At 44.5% G+C, this 19807-nt stretch overlaps 1 protein-coding gene across 1 annotated transcript in view; it reads right to left on the minus strand.

Moving 5' to 3' along the window:
• Positions 1-19807, minus strand: part of DNAH1 (dynein axonemal heavy chain 1) — a gene marked incomplete at its 5' end in the record, with an annotated part of 71422 nt that overhangs the window by 46951 nt on the left and 4664 nt on the right. Inside the window, 16 exons of the mRNA XM_082487929.1 lie at positions 796-1008; positions 1919-2172; positions 4002-4200; positions 5200-5355; positions 6410-6551; positions 8000-8082; positions 8888-9007; positions 9648-9873; positions 11214-11407; positions 11992-12142; positions 13154-13452; positions 14707-14918; positions 15770-15927; positions 17189-17441; positions 17995-18156; positions 19663-19795. Of these exons, the coding sequence (XP_082344055.1) occupies positions 796-1008; positions 1919-2172; positions 4002-4200; positions 5200-5355; positions 6410-6551; positions 8000-8082; positions 8888-9007; positions 9648-9873; positions 11214-11407; positions 11992-12142; positions 13154-13452; positions 14707-14918; positions 15770-15927; positions 17189-17441; positions 17995-18156; positions 19663-19795 (2955 nt within the window). The remainder of the gene's footprint in view (positions 1-795; positions 1009-1918; positions 2173-4001; positions 4201-5199; positions 5356-6409; positions 6552-7999; positions 8083-8887; positions 9008-9647; positions 9874-11213; positions 11408-11991; positions 12143-13153; positions 13453-14706; positions 14919-15769; positions 15928-17188; positions 17442-17994; positions 18157-19662; positions 19796-19807) is intronic.

Raw genomic sequence — 19807 nt, forward strand, 5'->3', positions numbered from 1 at the left:
AAAAGAAGGGGTAGGAAATACAGAGTGAAAACATTGACATGACAGCCCAAACCACACAGTAAATTGCTGAATTTCCCCACATCACCTACTGCCTTAGGACTTAGAGTAGCGTTTCTGTATCCTCTTGAGACAAGGCTACCACTCTGGCAGTCCATGGCCCAAGCACACCCAGACAGTAAACACCAATAAACAGAATAAGGCAGTTATGAATAACAGATAACAATGCTGCCATGCATCAAATACCAGCATTTACACAGAGTTCTCCAGCTAGATACTTGTATTGGAATTTTTCTCCTGCAGCAAAATGCTATTCTGCTGGCCGAGTCCTGCTGGGTGCTGAGCATTCACACTCTAGTTTGATGAAGAAGTGCTGGCAGAGTCTACCGGGTCCTGCTTTAAACAGCAGTCTTCCACATGCTTTCCTACACTGAGATGTGAATGATTAGCATGGATTTCACAGGCTCTGTAAGAATCTGTAAAGTCCACTTAGTATATGATTAGAGACGCCAGTAGGACTATTCACAGCAATGGGAGAGTCCTGGCCCCACCAAGAAGTGTTGCAATAGGCAGTAAAAGAGCTGGAATTTCAGCACTGCTGTTTTCAGAATAAGGCTTGGAGTTTATCCTCTCTTTTACTAGAGTCAGAGGCTTTGACAGGCCCTCTTCCTCCCTAAAGACTGACATTCTCTCAATAGTTGTCCTCCCAGTTCCCTATGCGGAACTGCACAGTGTCCGTGTTCAAGCACGGCAGCACAGCCCAGGTGCCTAACTTCACCAAATGTAAGAAACCAATACCTGTGTCATCTTCAGCTTATTTTCCCATGTGTTCATCCTTTCCTCAAAGGGTTTCTTATACGGTGAGAAGGACATGCTCTGAATCATGACAATGTGATCATCTAGGAGCTGAGAAGCTTCATCAGTGTTTTTCAGAATAAAAGTATCTGTGTCTTTGTAAAGCATCACAGTAAATAAAACAGAGTTCCATTCGCTCTCCATCTTGTTGAGTGCCTGGAACAGAGGAACAAGCAATTTAATTTTCAGATACAACCTGTGCAATGTTTATCTCAGCTTCCACAACTCTCTTAATGCCTCTCTCTAGCAAGTGACAGATTTTTTCTCTAGGATTGCACTGGAAGCTGCAGCTGTATATTTAATGCACGAGACACTCAGCAACAGCACATTTCCTCTGTGTTGCCCATGGACTCAACACCTCAATGCTGTCCTGAAAGGAACATCTCGAGGGGAAAAAAGGCCAATTGCAGCGCCAGGCGCATTTATGCTACTAGATGCAGAGGCTACCAGCAAAGTGCTTATTAATGATTATGGTTAACAATGGCTTTGTGAAAGGCATAGCTATCCATTGGGAACTCGCCTGAGATTTCGGAGAACAAAAGCTCCCAGCAGGTAATGACTTTCAGTCAAGACCATCTTAGGTCACATCCGAACTGGTGAACTGAAGCTGAAAGACTATCTAACCTATGAATCTCCAGAGCCAGCAAGTCTTCCCTGCACATTTACTGTGGTGAAGGATTTACCACCTCCATTTCCAGTCACAGCTAATCTCCCTGACATAATATTTGAATGGCAGAATGCAGACAATCTATTTATTTTAAACTTAAACAGTTACTAATCCCACAGCGAGGTGTGAGACGCAACCAGTGGATCAGCATAACCATCAGGCAGCACTGTTATGCTACAACTGTAAATTCTGTGCAAGGTGAAATGATTTCTCCAAGTGTGTGAACTCAGTTGTGTGTCCATTGCTCCCCTCTCTAAGGACAGCAGCCTTTTTACTTGTGCTGCAGAATGCATCTAATGCTCTGGGACCACAGGAACATCACCCAAGGCAATAACTGCCTGCTCAACAAAAACATATTTGAGAAGCAACCAAAGACACAGCAAGTCACTCTCTCCTCACATTCTCAATGGCGTATTCCTTGCCAGCTATCTCAGCTACTTTGGTAATGCTCTCGATATGGTCCAGCAGGTTCATGTCCAAGCAGCGACCAACTGTCAGACTGGGTTCTAGCTTGATATCGATGTTAATATCTTCTGACAGCATCTCCCAATGTCGGTTTCTCATACCAGGATTGTGCAGCCCTTGAATTAAGGGGACGTATAGTCTGAATTCTTCAATCTTGTCTCGAAACTCCATTGCCACACCCTGGCAAGCTTTCAGGGAGAGAAACAGAACATCAGCAACAACAGCGTGTGACGGAGTTGTCTAAAGCCTGATGTGTTTGTAGACACATGGTATGGGGTAGGTAAACAGCAGGAGAGAGCACTGGAAAATTCAGGTTGAACTAATGACGACACAAAGACTACATGGCTACGAAGCAAGGATTCAAGCTCACTCTCAGAAGTAGACTTGCTTATAAGCCAGAAGTGTGTTACAGGCAAGTCCATGCTACGCAGAAGTCTGTCTTAGCCTACAGCTCACTGAAAGATGAGAAGCAAACAAACTGAATTCCTTAATATGGGCCCAAGCATGATGAAGCCCCATCTACCAACAGATATTTTAGAAGATCCGTTCATTGTTCCAAGGTCTTCACTTCCTTAACAAGATTGGGTTGCAAGTTATCTCACACCCCAGCTCAGGCCATCCTAAATAGAAGACGGACACTATACGTAAGAGCTAGAAGTAGGCTAGGATCCCAGCCAGCGATGGAAATGGAAAGCATGCAGGAGAGGCCCTGGCAGCCTATGGTCACGCTACAGCCAAAGGTATTTTTGCCTCATAGGAAGAACAAAGTCAAGGAAAGGGTGTGGTTCTCTGTGGGCATCCTGGAAGCCTACAGCTCTGCACTGTTCACATCCTGCCCTTTTTCAGCTCGTGCTATTGTGAATAAAGGAATGGACAGGCAAAGAACATGAGACTTGCTTCCTTTCCCAATTCTGGCTACAGCTTGTGTCTCCTTTTATTGCACCCTGTGTGGTCACACACAGCAAGGATGCGACCACCTCACACTCCCTGCTGGGCGGTATGCAAAGACAAGGCAGACTCAAGGACGATGCATATATTTTACCAGGTGCCAGGGAATATTGCAATGAATATGAGCAGGTATTCTTAGTATTTCTGTTTACCATAATGATTCATAGTTACTCACGCATCCACTCATCACCTCCTCCATTGGGGCTGATTCATGGCATTGTTTAAGAGCGAGTTCAAGTTAAAAAGGATGAATCAAAAATCTCCCACTGCAAATATATTTCAATCTAAGCCATCTGGCAGGAGATTTTAGAATTAGCTCTAAGGAATGACCAATGCATCTCTGAGAATCATGGAATGGGAAGTTAAGCTATGACTGAAGTCTCAATTTCAGCTTTACTAGGAGCCATGATTAAAAAAACCCTTCACGTGAATTGCAAGGGCTGGATGTGGTCGTCTAAACTTCTTACACATCAGGTAGGAAGGAAAACGGTTATTACATTCCACAGAAAATGGCCAGATTTTGCAATTTTTTTTTTTTTTTCATAACAATAATCAAGATCTCTTCTGGCTTTCCATTAAATTCATTGGCCAACAGAGAAAATAAGAGTGGCCAAGAAAACAGCACCTGGAAGACAGATTCAAGTTTCTTTGCTGCCTGACTTGCATAAGGGCTTAAACCCACACGTCTAGCCACTGGGCTATATAGTAATTCTCTATGACTAGTCTGGATTATTTTACTTTATATAAATGAGTAAATATTAACTGCAACATAAGAGGGTGGCTTTTATCTGAGTATTGTCTTGGGAATCAGGCATAAAAGGGATTTGCAGCCTGGTTGTTTCCATGCCAAACTGGTACTTCAAGCAGCAAACTAGCATCTAGACGTGAATCATCATAGTTCCAGAAAAAAAAGTGGAGAATAACTTTGTTAGCATTTTCTCAGCTGGCTCTAATACACACAACACATCCATGTGACATCCTGACAATCTCTGTTCAGAGCACGCTGTGACATGCCTCACATCAAAATGCTGATATGCACCAACTTCCCTTCCCCAGACTGCTTATCTACCTGGTGAATCCTTGAACTGCTTCACGCATCTCTGCATTGTCTTAAAAGAGTCACTGACGTTCTTTTCTAGCTGTTCAGCCTCAATCTCCATGAGAGGATCATTCATCCAGCTCTCATACCACCGCATCCAGTCTGACACTGTAGTCCAGAGATCATAGTATGGCTGGAAGTCCTTAACCATCCTGGATAGCTTACTGTACTTTGGAAAGAGAGAAAAAGCAAGCATAAGCAACTAGTGTATTCCCCTCTAGACAACAGCTTGCATGTCAAAAGGCCAAAAAAGGCCCAATTCTTTTTTGAATTGCAAGTAAGCAATGAGAAAACATGTACTTCAAGAGGATGTATCAGACTACCTTCTCCTGGGACCACAATACAGATTCCAAGGGAGAGCAACTAGCAGAGCTGGGCTTCACACATTCAGGCCAAAATGCATCCAGCGGAGCTGTGCCTGCACCGTGTGTCTGCCATGGAAAGCACACTCTCCACTTCCCTCTACAAATGGTCTGGCTGCAGAATGAGGAGATTTTGCTGGGCAACCCACACACATCAGTGAAAGCACACACTGCACAGCATATGAACATTTGGCTCCTTACAGTGAAGGAGAAGTAACCATAAACTGAGAGACAGGAAAGGTTGATGTGAACTCCACTTCTACTCTGCAGCCAGACTAGGCTGGACGTGGATGACAATGATTCATTGGCAGGTGAAAAGCTATAGACAAAATAAATGTTTGTAACTTTACAAACTGTTGCCTTTGGAGAACATGTCACACTCCCAGCCCAGCCAGCTGCCTGCACACCACTATGCAACCATTCTCATTCACATCAATATAACTGCAGTAACAGCCTTACAGAAACTGATGCATCTTAACTGCTGCTTCAAGACTTTCTCCATCCAATTGCTCCCCATTAACTCCTCACTGAGATCTGAGCATAGGCATCCAAAGTTTCTCAAAGAAGCGGCAATATCAGGCCCGTGAAGAGCCTTCCACCTTCGCCTGGGATCAATTCTTCTGCAGCACAGTGGAATGACAGAGCAGTATGGTCACTCTACAGGACCACCGAAGCAGTTCACCAGATAAACCAAAAGAGCATGAAGGATTCCTTCCAAAGGAACTGCGTCTCATTATTTGCTCTACCTACAACCTAGAAGGCCCAACAAAGATTAGGGTCCTGTAGGTACAGGATCTGAAACTTACATTAGTAACTTTCATCCCAAAGATTCTTTCCCTGTTGTTGTAGAGAATTGCCAAATTCTGAAGCTCCTTCAGCTGCTTCCTGACCTCCCTTGCTTTGTTAGCCAACTCATGAGCTTGGTTAACGTCTGCCTGGATGGAAAATCCACCTACAGTCAGCTGGAAGAGAAACAGCAGGCATGAGGTGTGGCTCTGAAGTGGAGTGCTGCCTCTGAAGATCTCAGCTTCCTAGTGTGCTCTTTGTCACATTCAAAGGCAGTATTTTTATGCTCACAATTTCACCTCCCCTAATCCAATTCCACTTCTCTTTCGATGACAATGAAAGTGGTGAGGGGAAGCAATAACCACTGGTCAGGTGGTTAAAAGTGCAAATGTGATGACCAGCTGCTTTTCGTCTTTGTGACAACAGTTAATCCCTGGGAAGTGGGAGCAGTGAGTCTGCCCAAATTTATTGCTACTGAATTTATACTGTCATTAATTATGGAACAGGTGAGCTCTATTAGGTCACTCAGTATCCAAGAATTGTTTAACAACACAGAGCCTCCCTAATAACTTTCCTGTTTTGTTTTGGTGGCTCTGTTTTGTTTGTTTGTTTGGGGTTTTTGTTCCTTTTTTAATCCAGTGTTGGGGTATTATAATTCTGGAATGGTATTTCCAAGATAATCTGGGTCACTGATTACAGCCTTTCCAAGATGGCATTATTTTTTCAGTATTTAAGAGTTTTGGGTGAAAAATAAAATCCAAACTATTTCAGCAGAAACCAGAGGTATCTTAGCTCCAAAACTCTACTATTGTTGTTTCAGGGCCTTTCACATGAGATGAGTTCCCTGACTGAATGCTGAATTTTCCCCCTTGATGGCAGCGCATCATGGGAGATGCTGTGCAGGGAACTGAGTGCACAAGAAAGAAAGAAGAGGTGCACACATTGCCTGAGCACCAAGAATCAGAATATCATACCTTGATGAACACCTTCCCAGTGAAAAATCAGTATTTCTGCAGAGTATTGTATTTCACACAAAAATGAAACTCTTTATCAAAAGTCCAACTTCCAATAATAAAACGAGGGGTGTGTGTGTTTGATAATTTCTGGTCCAACAATACATTGACCTAAAAACTCATCTGACTAAAATCTCATCTGAAATTTTTCCACCTGGCTGACCAGAAGAGCTTCAAGGCTCCTTCTCTGGACAGTTTATTGTTAGTGGCTTAATACCTGCATCTCTTCCAGTTTGTCTTGAAAGCCATTCTGATCCATGACCTGGATTTTGCGAAATTTGTCTTCATCCTCCAGGTGCTGGAGCCGAATGGACTCAGCTTGCATAGTTATTTTCAGTGGCCAGTAACTTGCAGCCCACCTGCACTCACATGATATAACAAACAAAGAAAAAAAAAGAAAGAAAAGAGGAGAGAGAAGCTTTTTGAGCATATGTTTGAAATGCTGAAAATAACAGAATGAGAAAGCCAACTCCCACCAAACAAGGAAGCTTTACAACAACAGAAACATATGTGGTTTCAACAAAATGCTTTTTTCCAGCTTTTCTTGTTGATATGCAGTCCTTGTAACTAGGCTATTCAAATGGAGAGGGCTGGGGAGAAGTGGAGGGCCTTTTTAAAAGGAACAAATCCAGTACATTGCTGAAAAGCTAGGAGACGGCAAAATAACAGTTGGCATCCAGAGGGAATGTCTGTCTTTGAATGTATTCACAAGTAACTGGGGAAAAAAAAAAAAATGGGGTCAGAGTCTTGGCTTGTGGCTTTTCAGGGCTACTGAAAAAGCCAGTCTCCTGTTAAGCAGGGCAGTGAGGGGCCAGGGTAGCCAGATACAGCAAAGCCCTGGATAGCAAGGCTTCTACAGAGTGCCCTGGGGAGTGCAATGCAGGTCTAGGAAAGGCTGGATAAAGTGCCTGCTCATGCCAAGGTGGGTTTCTTGGTTTTAACTCAGCTGTAGCCTACCCATTACTCCATTTGGATTTGTTAGCTTCTACGCAATGCCAGATGCAAGCTTTGCAGCATTACACTTGAGGTCACACCCCTCCCAGTGCCTGGGGACAGAGCAATTTCCTACTAGTTCTGCACGTGCCAGGTCTGGCCAGTGACCACACAGCTACATCTGTGCTAAGCTGTCCTAGAACTGAGCTTCTGTGGGTTTTTTTGCTTCCTGCTGTTTCTGTGGGGTTTTTGCACTGTGCATCCTGTGCTTCTAGTTTCAGGAGTCTCTCTGCAGAGACTCACTCAGGTTGCAGACACACTGGACCAAATCCATGTCATATGAGAGGTGCTTCCAGGGCTGAGCTGACTTTAGCAGCTGTGTAGTTGTGTTTGTGAGCTGACCCTGCTACTGGGGCATAGTCAGGCCCCAATCTGAATAACATAGCCAAGGATAAAATCAAGAGGAGACTGCATGGAAAAGAAATGCAGTAACAATAATACAGGGTTCATGTTCCTTCCTAGGCCTAAGCAAACCCTGGTAGTGTTCCTACCTTGGAAGTGTTTATTCAGTTTCAGACACAGACTAATCTGCACTTTGAGACCTTGCAAATGTCTCCCCCAAAACAAGATAAAAGAGCTTATATGTTAAACAGGTTAACAGCTACCAGTTTGCCTTGCCCCAGGCCAGAAGGCAACATGAACCCACGCTTCTTGTCTATAAGCTTCATTTCAAGAATTCAGTGCTCATATAGCCTAAGAGGCACTTAAAAGTTCTGCTGGAGCCCCTGATAGACACATAGCCCCTGAAGCACTGAGAGTGGTAATTGCTGCAAGGTGTCCCACTTTGACAGTGGGAGAAATGCCTTGTGCTCACATGTCATTGAAATCTTCTTCGGTAAGATTGTAAAGGAATTCCTCCATGACCTTGTAATCTTCCGTGACTTCACGAATCAGTTCCTGCACAGAGTGAGAGAAAGAGACAAAAAATAGACAACTTTAGACCATACTGATTCCAACTCTCTGGTGTATACCTCATTTTCATGAGGTGCCTTTGAAGGGTGTTTGTCACACAAGCTTAATGTGATGTAGGCTGCTTCTCTGCTGTGTGAACAGTAGGAATGGATTTACAGCCCCTTGCTCTGTGAATGATCATGCCATCATCGCCCTCTGTTCTATATGAATGAAAAGAAGTGTGACCTAGTGGATAAAGTGCTGGACAGAAATTGAGTGTTTTGTTATCCTCCTGTTATCCTCCAGGTTCCTTCCTTGGCACGGACAAGTCAGTTTACTGCTTGATGCCTTTGTTCCCCATTTATTCACTGAGAGAAGACCTACACTGCAAATAACTTTGAAATAACTCAGCATTAGAATGTACTGTTAGAAGAAATATGTTAACAGCAACACGAACATCTGATAGCAGAAATATTTTCTTGAAAACGACATTCATTTTTAGAAGACAGGTATTCTGCAAAAAAATGCAGAATGGGTCATGAAGGCAACAAAAAGCAAACATAAGTCTTTTAGGCAAGATTTTTATCTATGCAAAACAAAATAGCAGTTATTTAAATTCATGATATGTGTATTTAAAAACACAAATCTTAGGAATTACAAAAATAGAAAGCAAAAAATCTTATAGCCTTGCATACATATACATCCAAGCAAGAAAACTGGAGTTCTGCTTCTGAGACACCACACATTGCATTGACACATTTCCCGCTCACTTCCCTTGGTGTTCCCTGCCCATAAGGGGAGCGTGTCCTACCTCCTGCACAGCCAGCTGCTCAGGGACTCCCTTCATCCACTCCCGCAGCTCAGCCAGCTCCTCAATACTGTTTGCTTTCTCATGCATTTTGCAGCTGACAGCTTTATATGCATCACAGATCTGCAGCAAGACATAGCAGAGGAAAGACCATCAAAAGTCATTAATTGCTAACAGGCAAACTGGAAAGCCTGCCATGATCCACCAACTTCCCATTCTGAAGGTGGTCTAAAGTGATGAGTACATAGTCTTGTTCCATCTTTTTCTTTCCGCAGTCTTTCTCCATGCATCTCATTTGAGTTTAAATGGAATGAGACTGCCAAAAAAAGAGGAAGAGGAACTGCTGGTATGTGGTTGAAATGATGACAGTAATAGATTTGGACAACCCTCTGGCAGATGCAATTGTCTATATTCCAGTTATCCTCAGAGCAAGCAGAAGGACCATCCAGTAGTCTTCTAGGCAATTACTTTCCATCCACCAACAGATTTTTATAAGATGTTAGGGTCTTGAAGACTTCAATCTCAAGAGATAGCACTTTCAGGCACATAATTTATTAAGTATATTTAACACTTGGTTTGGCTGAGTCTGCATATCGCCCCCCTAGTTTTCTTTAACTAATCACTCCAATGCAATCTTTAAAACGTCCTCATTATTGTGGCCTCAGTTATCGTCTTCCCTTGGCTATTTGACAAACACAGCAACTTCAAAAGTAGGAGGACTATACAAGACATTGACAGATAATCGACTGAACCAGGTACTTACATCCTCCACCTGCAAATGGAGATTTTTAGCCAGTATGTCCAACATGGAAGTGGCAAGCTCTTTGTATTTTTTGGACAGATATTGCTTAACATCTTCTACGCTGACATGGAAGGGACCAATGACAACAGAACTAGGCAGAGTGTTGTCCAGGTTCTCCTTTTCAGACAAGTGCATGTTTACTATATTCATCACCTCCTGGGCAGATGGACATTGCTCTTTGTAGTCTCTGTAAACAAAAACACCAACAAAAAAGGTGACGTAGACCTATTTGAACATCCAGGCTGTTTGTTGGATGTTCAGACACGTACGCCTAAATGATCAGGACAGGAAATTAATAATGAGTAGGTTTATTGTTATTAAAACATGCATCTATTTGAATATATACAACTTTCTGCAAGCACAGACTGAGAGGGTACCAACGCCTTCTAGACCTTACCACCAAAGATATGCCTACATAGGAAGCGAGGAGTGTTTGTGTCACAGTCAAGTACATGCGTGCTAGCTTTAACCGAGCATGGGAAGGTATAGTAGCAAAGACATCCCATCTAAAGTCAATATATTTGGGTGACCAGCCTGCACTGGTTCTGCTTCAGTGTCTTCATTGCTACAGTTACCAATGCCAAGTAGAGAAAGACAGACTGCCTATGCCTGCCTGCACTGCAGCTACACCCACAAAGCGGTGTAGACAGGCCCCCAGTTTCAGAAGATGTGTATATGAGAAGACATGGAACTGGTATGTAGCTGAGGAGCATTATCGGGGAGCAATGGAAGGGACAGACTCGTATCTACAACGTGTTTTACAGCATAATAGGTATGAAGTGGAATAAGAGCACAAAATATTTTAGCTGCAGAAAAGGAGTGGAAGAAAGAGATGAAAGAGGTAATAAGGCAAGAGGAGAGGGAGAGACAAAAATGAAAGCACTGGTGTAAACAGTGCAAGGTCAGGAGGCACCTTGGGGGAGAGCGGGCACCTCCGTGAGTTCTGGGCAGAGATCAGAATTTGTCAGATGGGATTTGTAAATTGATTAAGCTGGAATAACAAAAGAGAAAAAGGGCTTCAGTCCCAATGCTTAGAGAAAACGTGAAGCCTAAAAAGAAGACCATTAAAGTAACAGGCTAAAGGACAGCGTAGGTGCAAAGAGTTGTGGCAGTGAAAACAATGTGGCTGAAACAAAAGAAAACATTACTTTCTACAGAATGTTATCAGTCTGAACAGACGCTATTTGAAGGAGGTCAGAGTCAAGTATGCTAACTGGATTTTCAAACAGGATGAGTCATTTTTAGGGCCATTAATATCTCCAATTACACTTACAAACATGACAGGAATGTGACTGCTGTCAGATGCAGGAAGAAATTCTCACTGCCACCACCAATATCCTCTAAAAGCATGGACCATTGCCTGTGGCTAAAGGCTGCCTCTCATGGATGCCCTGATCTCACGTCTGAGGCACGTCACGCACACTCGTGGTCTCAGAACCGGTCCCACATTCTCATGCACATCCACACAACAGCTTCTGAAAAGGCCTGCCATTTGGGTTAGAGGTGGCTTTGTCGGAGGCCACTTACCTTAGGAAGTACTCGATGTCATTGTTATTTAGCTCTAAGAACTTCTCATATTTCTTGGCATAGGCTTGGAGAGGGATCCGGGCCTTTTGAATGGCAGACCGCATAGCCTCACGTAGTTCTTCCACTTCTGGTTCCTGCAAGCCTACTGAGTCCAGCAAGAGAGTGTCTGTGATATGTATGTTCTCCAACACATACTGGAAGAGGAAGGAGAGAGGTCTTTCAGGACTAGCAGAGCTAACCATGCCTCCTCAGGAGAGGGGCAAGATAATCACTAGTGGCACCTTTGGGAAGTCATGCAGTCCATCCTTCTACATTGTGTCAGGAACTGTGTTATCAGTTTTATCTTGCCCTGCCAAAGAAAGAGGGCCTAGGGAGATAGGTCTTTGACAGTAACAGGCAGAAGGATGCATATGCAGAAGAGATCTGCACCAGACTGACAGCATTGGAAAAGGTGCCGTTTCCTTTATGAGTCTGCTTCTACAAGCTGCCATGCACTTAGAGCAACCAGGTTACTTAGGGCATGTCTCCACAGAACATGCAGCACCAAAGCAGAGATAGCAACCACATAGAATAGCTACAGTGTTGGGGAGCTTGAAGAAATCCTGTCAGAACAGAATTGTATTGGCACAGTGCTGTGCCTAAATTAATTTAACTGGATTCCCAACTACCTACTTCCGCAACTCTCTCCCTCAGCACAAGCTCAGGGGTGTCTATGCCAAGCTGCAATGCACTGAGGAGACTGGTACAGCTTTATCACTGTTGATACAGAAGAGTTCACCTTCTCCAGCTGTGGGACAGTGTGAGTCACCAGGATTCCCTTGTCGAACAGAGAAACGAGAGACTTCTCAAAGCTCTCCACAGGGGGGCTGAAGTGAACACCACTGCTGTCTAGCACAAGGTCTGTTACAAAGAGTGGACTCCTTTGAGGCCTGCAGTGGGAAGAGATAAGGAAGAACAGGAATGCTTTTAGATCATGGCACACAACTATGTTGCTCTGGTGCTGATACTAAAATGCCTACTGGACAGGAAAGCAGAGGAGAGGAAGACTGTCCCATACAGTTGAAGATATGAAACACTGAGTACTGAATTTACCACTAAAGACAAAGACATTGAGAACTCTTGTCTATCAAAGGCGAAGGAAGTGTCAATCATGACACACCAGGATCCCCCAAAATCCTAACCTTATGTTGAGAATTGGAGCTGCTTTACAGAAAAATTGTAGGTGCTCTTCAAACCAGGCATTCAGCATCTCCAACATACTCTTAACATGCACCTTCCAGAAGTTATATTCAGTATCTCCCAATCTTGTATTTTACCAGCACAGCTCAGGATCAGCTGAAATCAATGTCAAGACTTACACTGATTTCAAGGTAAAAGGCTTCATGTGAGCGGCAGGTTTTTGGTTTTTTGTTCTCTTCCTGTTTTCAATTTCTAAACCTTCCTTTTCTAATACGATGAAGGACAGAAATCCTTAAATCAATACTCAACCAAAGAAAATTCTAGGCACTGTGACAACCTGAATTTTGTATTCTTTAGAGATCCCAGGCCAGATCCTACTCCTGAGGTTTAATCCAAGAATGGAATTAACCAGCCATGCCTCCTGGTATTCTTCTTTCCGGCCTCCAGAAAAAAGCTAGTAGTAATTATTTGCTCCCCTGAGAATGCTTGAAGTGGCTAACCTTTAGAACAGTACGACAAAATAGCAGACCTTGGTTCTGATGGGCTGCATCATATCACTAACAGCAACGTGAAATCTGCACTAACGGAGCAGATAGCTCTGTGTCATTCTTCCATACTCAAGCAAATGTGTCAGGTGGAGGACTGGGTGAACCTGCCTATAAAGCTGCAGTGCAAAGCTTGCTTGCAAAAACAGTAGTTAGAAAGACAATGGCACTACACTTTTCTGCTCTTTCCACCCTTTTTTCCTCTCCCTTCCTTACCTGTAGGGACTATCGATGAGGTCATCTCCCCATTCCATGTCCTGTGAGCAATTCAGGATACCATGGCAAGCATCCAGCAAAAGCTGGGTGAAGCTGATCAGTGAGTTCTGGACCAGATACCTCACAGAGTCCTGAAGCATGAATTTGATGCGCTTCATCAGCTTATGCAGTTTGGACATCTGGTAGACATCCCAGTGGCTCTGTTCCAGGTTGTACCAGTCTTTGCCTGCATGTCTCAGGTTGCTCTTTACTGCAGTCTTTAAAGTATCGATCCAAGTATCCTTGAGAAACATTTGAACCTAGGGCAAAGAAAAAAAGCAAAGCCTGTAATCCTCCAAGGGCTGATGGGAAAGCAGTACAGCGAGGTTAGCTGCTAGCTGGGACTGCTGGACCTTTCTCTGCTGTGAAAGGCAACTGTTCTGTCAGAGCTGTGGCAGCTAAACAGTAGCTCTCAAATCCATGCACACACATGTCGCATCTGAACCTGGCCATACATCTCCTTCACTGAGAAAAGACCTACAAAAAGAAAGCCTGATATTAAAAAGCAGGAGTGCTCTATTCTTTCTTTTTGCATCCAGTGTTTCCTTTTTGTTCTCTTTTCTATAGAGCAGTATCACTGGAGCTGACTGTGTCAGGGTCCCTCATAAGAAGTTGTGTAGACAGTATGATGAGCAAGTAAAGGACAGAATGTTATCTTCTCTTGACAAGTGAGGAGAAAGAGGGGAAGAAGCCAAGGGCAGCAGCAGTCTGCAGTGTTTTAATTTATTAAAATACCACCAAGTGTCACTTTTGCTCCACAGGCAGCTACTGTTTGTGTGTAATAAAACAACCTCAGTCACTGAGTGGATGACAGCACTGCCTAGCTGAAACAGCATGGGACTGGGAAGGACCAGCACATTCCCTCTTGCCGCTGATTTATTGTGTAACCCTGTGCAAGCTACTCGGTGTGGCCACATCCAGGGTGCAATGTGCTGCCCTTATTTAGAGGGCACGAAGCTCTTCTGGTGAGAGCTACCACAGAGTTGCAAATTTTTGCCCTAGTCTGTCTGCTGGTATTGCAAGCAGAGTAATTTAATTAAGTACATAAAGAACATAGAGTGTAGGAAAAACATTACCCCTATGAGTGCTTCAGGAGGAATCAAAGCTCTTGTGCCTTGCAGCTGAAGGGATGGGGAAATAAAAACAAAAAAAAAAAAAAGGGAAACTTTGGAGTGCCAACTTTGGAGTGCCAACCAGGACTGTTATCTTCATGGAGACCAGGATGAGGAAAGAGGGTCTGTAGCCCTATGTTGCTACTTGTTCAACACATGACTAAAAGCACAGTCAGCATTGGCTGATGCTAACCAGGCGGCTATGGCTCTTTTGGCCCATTCTCCTCATACCCCAAGAAATTTGACATGCACATGCAAATTCCTCCCTGTCCCACCCAAAATGTCTCCTCTGAAAGCTCATCAATTTCCAAGGAATTGATCTGCAGCTGCTGCATCTCTCATACACACTGAGAGCCCTCCTGGCTGCTCCATCTGTTCACCCCCCATGCTTCCTCCACTCACCTGGGTGAAGGTCTGGGTCTGGATCTGTTCAAACTCCTCCAAGCAGACATGCTTGGCTAAATTTGAGTTAAACAGAGACATGGTGGCTGCCTTGTTGCACTCATCTTGCACCTGTGTGAGGAGAAGAATGACTTCTGGCCTGCTCAGGTGTGAGACAAAGTTGAAATGTGCTCGTCGTTCATCAAAGGGATAGTCAGGGATCCAGATGAGCCCTGGAACCCAAAAAAATAACATGTTATTGCCTGCAACAGCCATCCCAACATCGGTTTTAGAGGAAGATTACAGCTCCCTTGGGAACAGTGGTTGTGAAAAGGACTCTCTAATGCACAGGCCTTATCATGCAGCAGTTTCAGCAGATGGCCAGATGAAAGAGAGTCTCTGCTCTGCAGCAGAGCCTTTCTGCAGCCTCCCATTAGGGGCTGAGGGACCGTCTTGGTGCCTGACCTTCCTGAGGCTTTGGCTCATGAAATTCCCATGAGAAAGAACATGGGACTTGAGGAACCTTCCCATTGAGGCTTCAAGGCACAGCTGAGTCATCTTATCTGTGAGAGGCTGCTTGTGAACCACCTCAAGGTGTTCCAACATTTGGAAGATTGAAGTCCACAAAATACGCACATTCACACCCCCCCTATACCTTTTACTGTGGTCATTTTCCTCTAGTTCCTAACTCTAAAAGAAATCCGTGGCCTTCTTTCACACCTGAGGTATGCCACAGCCGAGCAGAGCAAATGGAAGGTGGCCAGCCCCAGCGCAGTGCTGAACAGAAGGTAGTTAAGATAATTACACTGCCATGCATTTGGTGCCATTAAGGGTACGTTCGCAGAGCTACTGCTGCTTAGCTGATGGATGGTAATGCATTACACTGAGGTAACATGAGCATGCAAATATATCCTAAAAAAGAGCAGACATACTCAAAAGTCTCATATAATCTCCTGCTGCTGCCCCTTATGAGCCCTAATCATTAACATGAACCTGAGAGTTTCTACAACAAAGCATGAATACTATCAAAACCAAGAGGTCCTGTAACCATGCCGAGTACAAACTGCTTCATTGTGTCCCATACCTTTCTCTGGTACTTTCTTCTCCTCTTTGTCTGGCAGGGTGACATAAGAAAATGTCTGAGGTTTGGAAGTGACAACTCTGTCAAAGCTGATCCTGTTCATGGTGCGTTCATAGTCTAATCTCACTTCTTTCTCCAGGCAGCACATATGGTCTAACACCCTGTTACAAGACATGGAAACAATGATAGCCCATGGTGTTTGAGCAAAAGTACGTTAGTAGCTTTACTGCAAAACCCACCTTTCACTCCCTGCCTCCTGGATTTGCTAACCCAGAAGCTCACCTACTACCGAAGGCATTAGGAGAGCTGTGCAGACAATGAAGCAGCCAGCATGGCTATCAACTGGACATTTAATGACAGAGGCAAGTGGGAACCTGGACTGCAGCCTTCTCAAGTGCCTTTTCAGATCAAAGCAAAATCTTCAGTGGGGGCACACAGGGGGAGAACCATTACAGAGGGGAGGAGAAAAAAACCCAAGGACTAAAGAAGCTAGCTGGCAGTTCTGGAAAAGTTGGACTGTCTGAGCTGTCCTCCCAACTGTGTTCTCCTGAACACATCTTGAAATCAGTCTCCTCAGCCAACACATGTGATAAGTGCTGAAACCCTGCTCTGCTTGCCCTAGGAAATCATCACATCTCACCTCAAGCAGGCAGAATACTTTTCTTTATATCTATGTTTCTGCTCACAAACAGAGACTAATTACACTCTTACTCTCTAGTTTAGTCTGGCAGACCACGCACCATTCACACCTTTCTGTCTCGGAGCAGGGCAATCAGTCATGGCTGATTCCCAGTGACGTCACCAACGGCTCATGATTCATCAGCCCAGGAACTCTTAAAACCCCTTCCTGATATGAACTGCATCTCAAAGAGACACTTGATTATATCCAGGTGGAGATCCCCTGTTCTGTTTGGTTCACTCTGTGCAGATCTTGTGATTTGTTTTAGCAGCTGTTAATAGGTATAAGAGTCATCAGCAGACAACAGCCAACTCTCTAGAGACAGTTGGTGGCCTGCAGATCAATTCAGCGATGACTGATCTGTTCCCTGAAAACACAGGGAGACAGCAAGGTCAACCATGACTTTTCTGTCTAACTTTCCTGCTGTTGAAGGCCATTTAACTGCAGGTGTAAGCATGGCTCAGTGGATCTGCGTATGAAGTACATCTACTTCATCTGGGAACACTAACAGATCAGCCATCCTGTACACGTGTCCCTGGGGCTCTTGTCTTACCTACTTCTGATGACACTCTGGGCAAGAGGGTGGTGTGCATGTGTACAGGCTAGAAGGCAGATGAGATCCATGGTCTATGAGCTGGATGCTCAAGATCTGCCTCCATTACCACTTGTTTTGTAGCCCTATGAAGTCCTACAATGTTAATGGACTGAAGGCTGAGACCCCAGACGTATACTTGACACTTTACCTCTTCTCTTTCTTCAGTTTGGGAGTATGCGTAGCCAACAGCTTCATTCTCTGCAGGCCCTTCTCACTGATGCTATTTAGTCCATCTGTGGGCATGCAGTCCACATACAGGTGATACAGTAGCAGCGCCTCTGTCTTCTTACGCAAGCTGTTGGCAGAAACTACCCGCTGTGCAAACACCTGGGGATCTTCGGCCAGAAACAGTAGACAAACTCGTGGCACCCAGTACTGGCATGACAGCAATGGGGCTCTTCCTGGGAAACAAAAATAAAGCTTCCAAGAGTCTACAGGGAAAATAAAACTCAGAATAGCTTGCAATGCTGACAGCAGCTTTTTGATGGATATTATTATTGGACTGGCTTACTTGAGATCAAAATGAGGGATCAAAGCTGAGGTCAGCTACAGACAAGGAGCATGGAATTACCAGCATCTCCAAACCTTTCAAGAGGGGGGTACTTCATCTTAATCTGTTCACATTCCCTCTCAAAATGGCATTGGCCCAAAAATACCACCATTTAACTTTTCTTGAAAGCAGAAAAGATGGGAGACAGGGAAAAAAAAAAAAAAAAAAGGTATCTCCAAAGAGAAGGCCTGAAATATGTTGTCAAATCAAGGTGTGGAGTTCTCTGCCCTGGAGTTTTTTCCGGACAGGTTAAACAGACAGTGTCAAGAGCGATAACAGGGAGGGGAGTTAAATGACTTCTTGATGTCCTTCCCACCTCTACCTAGGACCAACGTGGGTAATGGACTGGCTCTCAGAGTATATGCCAGGTTCCAGAAGGCTATACTCAAAAAACACAAACACACCTTCTGGAGTTATTCCTCCATTGAGGACGGGTCTCCCTTCTTCATCCCGGACGAGCCCATTCTTATCTGTTTTATGGACCAAATAGAGCTTTGTCTCCTTGTCATAATCCAGAACACCAACATCAATCCACTTGTAGATTAACTTCTGGCTTTTGGGGTCCTCTGAAAGAATCAAGGATAAAACGCTGTTAGTCCATTCTCCAGGAGGCTACAGCAAATAGACTTTTCTGACCACAGTGGTGATGCTACAGTTAAATCCATTCACTAGTTTGAATTTCAGTCAATCTCATAATTTCTGGTGTGATCAACTAAATAACAAACTCAGATCTTACAGCTTACCATTTCCAACTGCACACACCAGAGCCCTCCATTTTTCTCATCTTAGCTCTGTGGGTTCCCTGTGGGTCATCCTCCCACCTCCTACTTCAGGCACTCCCGCTCACTCTTTGACACAGTGTCATATTTGGGTCCTGTATGTCCCTACATCCTCTTTCAGCCTGCACCTGGGGACCCCTCTGCCTCCCAGTTCCTTCACCCCTTGATCCAGGGCCTCTCATTACCCACATGGGTTCCATGGGGATCCCATTCTCCTTTCCCAAGTGCAGCTCTAGCCCTGTGTCGCCCTCCACATGAGTCCTCATTCTTCTAATTGGGAGCAGGTATAAAACCCTGTGCCTTCTCCCCCAGTCTATTATTTCTCTGGGTCATTCCCAGGGCACCCAACTCAAACATTCGTACTTTCTTAAATGCTGGGAGGTGTTAGCCAGACAGATATATATCGATATAGATATAGATACAGGTCAGGACAACATTATACTGAAGTTTAGAACAGACACTGTTAACCACAGGTCTGAGCTATAGGAATTTGCAACAGTGCTGGTGCTATACGGATGCCAGTGGTCTCACCTCCTCTAGGGCCCAGAGGGTCTGACTACTTGTGTGCAGGACAGTCCAGTCAACCAGGAGAGTGATCAGGTGTTGTGCTCCCCAAGCCAGCTGCAAGCAGAACTCAGCCATCACATGCTGGCTGCCTGAGGATCCACACAGCTTACATTTGATGCTTAGGTTTTGCAGACAGTCAAGCCTCTGGAGGTTGCCCCAGAGCTGCAGTGAGTATGCATGCCAGTTCCTCTGCTTTAAAGCTAGTGCAGATGTGTTGCTATGAGCTGCAGCCACAACTGGACACCAGTACAGCTGTACCTAGTGATGCCTTCTCATTGGGAAGGCTCTGAGTGACAGGAAAACAACAGACATGCACATCACTTAATTTGCCCCAGATTTACTACTTGGGTTTTCACTAAAGTTCGAACTTGACTTCTGATCCCGCACTCGCAGTGAAATCCAGGCAAAACATACTGTATTCAAGCTAACTAACTTCACTATGATACCTACATACCAATGAAGCAAAATTTTGACTGTACTGACTTCCAGGCACAGAAACAAGAAGGGAAAAGGGCAGAGACTACTTCTAAAGATGTGGAAACAGTCAGTCCCGGGCAGCACTGACAGCCATTGAGGTCCCTGGTTTCTTGCTCTGTCTGCCTGAGCCTGGTCAGAATGAGTTATTGCGTTTCTACTATTCAGAGCTGTATTCATCAGAATGTACATGCTCCCTTCTGCTGAACTGGTCTGTAATTGTTAGCATTGCCTCATTCATTCAAGCTTTACCGTGTCCCAGTACATCATCTGTAGGTAAAAGTGCTTTTCCAGGCACTGGCTTTCTATCATGAGATCCTGGCTCCAGTCCTAGCAAGATCCACTCTTCTGGAGTTCGACAGTCATACTCGTCATTGTCAAATATCTAGAAAGCCAG

This window comes from Vanellus vanellus (genome assembly GCF_965231255.1).
Source record: "Vanellus vanellus genome assembly, chromosome: 9".
NCBI classification, from domain to species: domain Eukaryota; kingdom Metazoa; phylum Chordata; class Aves; order Charadriiformes; family Charadriidae; genus Vanellus; species Vanellus vanellus.